Source organism: Tupaia chinensis, unplaced genomic scaffold (assembly GCF_000334495.1).
Source record: "Tupaia chinensis unplaced genomic scaffold, TupChi_1.0 Scaffold000502_1, whole genome shotgun sequence".
In the NCBI taxonomy this organism is placed as follows: Eukaryota; Metazoa; Chordata; class Mammalia; order Scandentia; family Tupaiidae; genus Tupaia; species Tupaia belangeri.
This window is the reverse complement of record NW_006160014.1, coordinates 1,278,965-1,284,925: the sequence shown is the minus strand read 5'-3', so window position 1 is coordinate 1,284,925 and position 5,961 is coordinate 1,278,965. Positions and strand designations below refer to the sequence as shown.

Below are 5,961 nucleotides of genomic sequence, written 5' to 3'. Positions count from 1 at the left end.
TTATCAGAGAGATAGTCTGTAATACGAACATAATTGGAGAACTTTTTTTGGAGAGGTTTTTGCTATATGGTGCTTGTGCTCACCAGAAAGACAGAGAGACAGAAAGCAAGAAATCACCCCCTAGGGTGGATGGCTAGGCCACAATTCCTTCTCCTCCATTCTCCTCCTGGGATCTTGGGCATACACGAACACGTGCCCAGAGTGAGTTTAAGTCACCGGGTCCCGGACTCGAACTGCAGTCGACTACATGGGAGTACAGTGACATAGCCATTACACTAAATGCTGGTCCCAATCATAGTACATCTTGATAGCACACAACATGGTTTTTCAAAATATGCATACAGCAGTATGGGTTGAGCAAGTCAAAGACAATATCGTATATATCATCCTCAATAGATAACCTTTCATTCTTATGTCTATTGATTGTTTTCCCCGAGACCCTCCTGTCCACCTACATGGCATGTTTTCAAAGCCTCCAGGTCCAGGACTTGAAGTGCACAAATGGCTCTGTGGGACCCAGCCACCTTGATCACAGCACTGGCTGGCCCATTTGGGAACTCTTGTCTCCTAGCTCTTGCCTCCCCCTGAGTGGTTGCATGTATAGGACTGACTAGGTGGTGAGAAAATGGGGACTGCAAAGGATTTATAATATTACATGTTGTAACAAAGAGAAAAAAAAAAAGTTGCAGATGTAAGTATTTTGAAATTAAGAGATATTCTGAACTACTGATGGTCCCTAAACCAAAACTGCATATTTTATAAGAAAAAGGTGCAGGAAGATTTGAATGGAAAGAGAAGAATATGTATTATGGAAGCAGTCGTTGGAGTGATGTGGCCAGGAAAGGAGCATCGTCGTTAGCCACAAGAAGCTGAGAGCAGTCTCTGACTCTCCACTAGAGCCTCTAGAGGGAGTTAGTCCTGCTAGCAGATGTATGTATAGACAATAACACAGTTTTGGACCCCCTACCTCCAGAACTGTGAGAGAATAAGTTGTATAAGACAGCGGGTTGTGGTGATTTGTTCTAGCAGCCACAGGACACTAATCTAGAAGCCTATTATGTCCTCATGTTTTCTGAGTAGGTGCCTGTGGGAGATGAGTCCATCAGCCAGATAGGTTTCATGAAAGGAAGGGTAGAGTTGATCCAGGGAGTGTGTTCCCTTGCACATTTTGCTTGTGATCTGACTGTGGAGTGCTTGGATGGAGGTGTCCAGTTGGCACAATGCTTGTTTTTGGAGCTTTTGGAACAGTCTGAGAGGCAAACATTAGACTAAGGTTGGGGTGTGTGTGGACACTAATGAGTCCTCTGAGTGTGTGGAGAAAAGGAAGAGTTGATCAAAGGTTGAATCCTGGTGATGCACTAAGATTTCAAAATTAGATGGAAAATCAGGTGTCCTGGACATGACATGGGAGTTAAAGTACAGTGGAGATCTGGGGACTGAGCAGGTCGACAGCGGTTCCATGAGGACATCACAGTAGTGCTGCTGTGAGGTATGAACCACATGACAAGCCAACCAGTGAGTCTGGGGGTTTCCTAAATACATAACTTTTGGGGATCCCAAACACTTTGGCCTCCAGTAACAGCAGATATTCAGTCTCTATAAGTTACTATGACAACATCAAAATGCACTTTAGTATTAAAACTGCCCTTAACTCAAGCACTGAGACTTAGATGCAAACAAGACACAAGGAGAAGTGCAGGGAACATAATTTATTAAAGCAAGATGTTGAAACCTTTACATTTTTCATTGAAAATCAGGTATCATTGGAGGAGAGTAGAAACAGAATATAATATCCTTTGCAACTAGAGACACTTAGGAAGCATTCTCACCTGTAATAAAAAATAAAAGAAAATTGGTGTCAGTCATGGTGCTCCTGGAGAGACATGTTAACACAACCAAGAGATCAATGGAAATTCTGCCAACAGCAGCCCCTGGAAATCTTGTGAGTGCATGCGTGGGAGGGGAAAGTTGAAGCATAGCCATGCCATGAATGATGGGGAACAACTTTTTCAAAGTCAGGAAAACAAACCCTGAAGTGGCCCAAGAGTGTGGCTCAGGTTGCTAATGGAAAGGAAAGGGGGACAAGCAGGACAGAGCATTCAGAAGTTACATTCTATGAGGTTCCAGGACAATGAATGTCATCCACTATTACCCCCATGGGAGACCCAGGACTAAAGGATGTGGGATGGGACTGGGATGGGACTGTGAGACTCAGCTTTCAGGAAACACCCAAATCCCAGGTGGGAATTCTGCCTCAGGGCTGAATTCCTTTTTTTTTTTTTTTTTTTGCTATATGGCACATGCGCTCACCCCAATCCCTTCTCTCCATTCTCAACTCGGGATCCTGGGCATGCATGCACACGCACCCGGCATGAGTTTTAAGCCACCAGGTCTGGGACTCAAACCGCGGTCAACTACATGGGAGTCCAGCGACACAGCCATTACGCTAACTGCTGGTCCCTGGGCTGGGTCCTTTTTAATAATGAAATTATAGCATCTCAGAGCATCTGAAACTAAATTTCAGGACTTAAACCCAGAAAGAGACAAGCCAAGAGGCCCTTTTAAAAATTTGGTTTCCTGGGAACCAGCAGTTAGCGTAATGGCTATGTTGCTGGACTCCCACGTAGTTGACCGCAGTTCGCATCCCGGACCTGGTGGCTTAAAACTCATGCCGGGCTTGTGTGCGTGCATGCCCAAGATCCAGAGAGGAGAATGGAGGAAAAGGGATTGCGGCGTGACCATCCCCCGGGGGTGATTTCTTGCTTTCTGTCTCTATGTCTCTCTTTGTCTGTCTGGTGAGTGCACATACCCTATACTGAAAATCTCTCCAAGAAAAAAAAAATTGGTTTCCTGATAAAGACAGAATATAGGTATTTTGGGTCCGCATGGACTGTAGAAGATTATGCAGTGCAGGGCTCTATGCTTTGGCAATGGTGATGGTGATGGTGTTGGAGGTTAGGAAAGAAACATGGGGCAGAAGGAGCTGGGAGTGGGCTCCTGGCTCTGTAGAAGCTGCCAGAGACCCCCAGCCAACAGGGCTGCATCTAACAGAGGCCAGCTCCAGTCTTCTCCCTCTGTCTCCCTGTTCAACAGCCCCAAGACTCCCATGAGATTCCTTAGGGCTTGTGCCCATTGAGTGAGTGGACCTCACCCTCAGCAAAGCTCCCAGGTAACAAAAAGCAGCAGGGCTTGGTCTTCCAACCTCCCTGCAAGAGGCCTCAGCTATCCTTCCATGTAGGACACTGGGAAACATGGTATCCAGAGGGGGTGACCTAAGAGGAGGAACATGCCCAGGATGCCGTGAGCAGGTGTGATCAATTTAACAGGTGCTTTGGTATCTTCCACCCTGTGGTCTGAGTCACCCAATCAAAGGTGAGAAGCAAGATAGGAGCCCTACCCAATGGAACAGCCAACTGACCTCACCCCTGGCTGTGGAGCTGACCAGAAGCCTCTATGCAGAAAGGAGAGAGAAATTACCAATATAGCGTTAATTTTAAGTATGTCTCCTCCGTGCATCTCATCCACGCATTGCTTCACTTGAAACTTTGCCTGAACAGCATCTGCTGGTGCATTAAATATTTTAAGTGTCTTCTCAAACAGCCACATAGGCATAGTTAAGAAGTTTACTGTATGAATAACAAAGGCTGGACAGACCATTGCATTGGCTAGAACAAAAAAATTAAAATACAATTTAGGTAATAAATAAAGTCATTTCCCCCATGGCTCCCTGATGTTCAACTAGTCAGTACCACCAAGGTTTTATGCTCCCATTGCATATTTGTGCTAATGACGATGTAAGACTCTCAAGGTCGAGACTTCTGCCAGATCACAAAGCCAAGGGCAGAGCTAGGTCTGGAAAACTGTTTTCTTGAGCACTCATTCTGTTTTTGCTTTTGCAAAAGCTCACAGCACTGCTCTCTAAAACTCTGATTTACAGAAATTTGCTTTTGTTGGATTCAAAATAATTAACTATTAATAGATAACCGATAACAGAGTAACATTTTATTCAACACAGATACTGACGAAGAAGAGGTTTGGGTATTTAAATTTCAGTGTGAATTGTAGTGTCAGAATCTTACCAGAGATCAGAAAAGTGAGAGTAAGTCTGGAGAAGAGCAAATAAAATGGTTTTTAAAAATGTCGAAGGACTATGTTTTGAATCCAAGTTTGGAGAAACTGGGGCTATGCATAGAAGCAGATTGAGCTCAAAAGTAAAGAAATAAACCAAGTTAGTTTTAACCAAAATTAGGAGCTTTTGTGGAAATGTGAGAAATTGGGATTGGCTCTTGCTCTGCAGTAATATTCAGCATCCCTAGACTGCTGCTGCTGGCAATTTTGGTGCGACCTGGATTCCTATCACTTTCTCTGGTCTGGATTCCCCATTCCCCCAAGTCCTCCACAACTTCACCTCAGAAGTGCCCTTCCAGGTCACAATGTGACCCATAATCAGTTGACATCGAACTATGAGGAGAATTTCGAGAGAGATTCAGGCAACTCAGGGAAAGAGTCCCAAGGATGGGCATGAAACATACAAAAACTTATCAAAGCATGGGTATAATTAATTCAAGAAAGACAGATACCGTAGTGATAATCATTTTCGTAGTTTTGGTAATCGTAGCAAAATTGGTATGAATGGCAGTAGTGGGTACCTTGAGCGCTGCTTATTCTCAGAGCCCAGATGCTTGTTTCTTAAGAGATTCAGAGAGCACTGACTCATTCTGAACTGAAAGCTCTCCAAAGACCCTTCTAGTTATATCATTTTATGAGTTTGAACTTAAAAAGCCTTGAGTTCAATTCACACCAGAGACTCTGGGGAGGAGAATTTCTAATTATTAAACATTTGCTGATACCTGGAGCTCAAGTGAGGACATACAAAATCTCGCTCCACTCTCATAGCACTCTTGGTGGTAATAGTAAGCACCAGTGATAGGCTTGGCAAGTGTAAGGATTTTTGTGTAAGCAAAGGACTGGTAATTGGCAGATCCCAGGTTCATACCCAGCAACTCCCATTATATCCTGCTTCACCTGAGACACAGGTCACAGCCAAGGAGTGAAGTTCCACCAACAGTTCCCCAAATTTGCCTGCAACAAATATTTTTTTCACAAAAGTTCTTAGGTACTAGGAAATTAATGAAATGATCCCTGAGCTTTTTTGGGTGGGAGGGTAGGGTAGAAGGGAAAGTAGTTCATAAACACAGAAAAAGGCTTAAATTTTGGCCTGTTCTTACCCTACACCATGCAAAAAGGTTTCTCTAGTGTTCAGATAAGGGCCCTTATCAGGGCTGGTGTTGGGCTAATGACAAATAATACTCACCCTGGTAGCAGCAAAGGGCCAGCGTGACCAGCAGGAGAGCCACCCAACTGGTGTTGGGCTAATGACAAATAATACTCACCCTGGTAGCAGCAAAGGGCCAGCGTGACCAGCAGGAGAGACACCCAAAGCCTCATGGTGGTTAATTTTGCTTTCAGCTTTAGGGAACAATGAGTGGTTTAGACTCGACCACAGGAGCCTGCAGAGTCAGTGGAGACTAAGGTTATTTGTACCTGGTGAGCCTCACTGGCCCTGCCCACACAGGCTATGGTAGGTCACAAAGCCTGGCTTCCAGCTCTGCCTCCTCACAAAGGCTGTGGCTGTTAATCCCTGTCACATGTCTGCCCCTCCCTCCACAGAGCAGTACACAGATGAGCAGCCCCACAGGAAATCTGTTCTTCCCTCCAGATGAGTGTTTAGGTGCCTATGGAAATAATTCCTGGAGCCTCAGCCTCAGCCAGCTCAATTGGTTCTGAGCTTTGAGTTTTTTGTTTTGTTTTGTCTTGTTGTAAGTTTTTTGAAGACAGTGAGATAGCCCTGATGGAATCATGCCATGCTGTCATCCTCCCTCCAGCCTTCTAGCCAGCCAGGAATCATGGGTGTGCTCTGGTTCAGGGCAATCCAAGATTTGAATCCAGGTTTTTCAATAG

The 5,961-nt window shown here is 44.8% G+C and overlaps 1 protein-coding gene across 2 annotated transcripts; it reads right to left on the bottom strand.

Moving 5' to 3' along the window:
• Window positions 1-1,700: 1,700 nt before the first annotated feature.
• Window positions 1,701-5,535, bottom strand: LOC102467937 (secretoglobin family 1D member 2-like). 2 transcript variants are annotated; one of them, XM_006156596.1, is made up of 3 exons: window positions 5,394-5,535; window positions 3,478-3,665; window positions 1,701-1,829 (listed from the first exon to the last, which is right to left on the bottom strand). In XM_006156596.1, the coding sequence occupies exons 1-3, from the start codon at window positions 5,446-5,448 to the stop codon at window positions 1,803-1,805; spliced, it is 270 nt and encodes an 89-aa protein (XP_006156658.1). In that variant the 5' UTR covers window positions 5,449-5,535; the 3' UTR covers window positions 1,701-1,802. The 2 variants fall into 2 exon arrangements, 1 of the variants encoding a protein (XP_006156658.1); XR_001370983.1 differs by lacking the exons at window positions 3,478-3,665; window positions 5,394-5,535 and adding an exon at window positions 5,315-5,361.
• Between the last annotated feature and the right edge of the window lie 426 nt (window positions 5,536-5,961).

Excerpts from the sequence above, each read along its gene's own strand:
- LOC102467937 (XM_006156596.1), bottom strand. The coding sequence starts at position 5,448 with ATGAGGCTTTGGGTGTCTCTCCTGCTGGTCACGCTGGCCCTTTGCTGC. Across the intron at positions 3,666-5,393 it reads GGCCCTTTGCTGCTACCAGG|CCAATGCAATGGTCTGTCCA; the intron begins GTGAGTATTATT and ends TTTTTGTTCTAG. Across the intron at positions 1,830-3,477 it reads TTAAAATTAACGCTATATTG|GTGAGAATGCTTCCTAAGTG; the intron begins GTAATTTCTCTC and ends TTTTTATTACAG.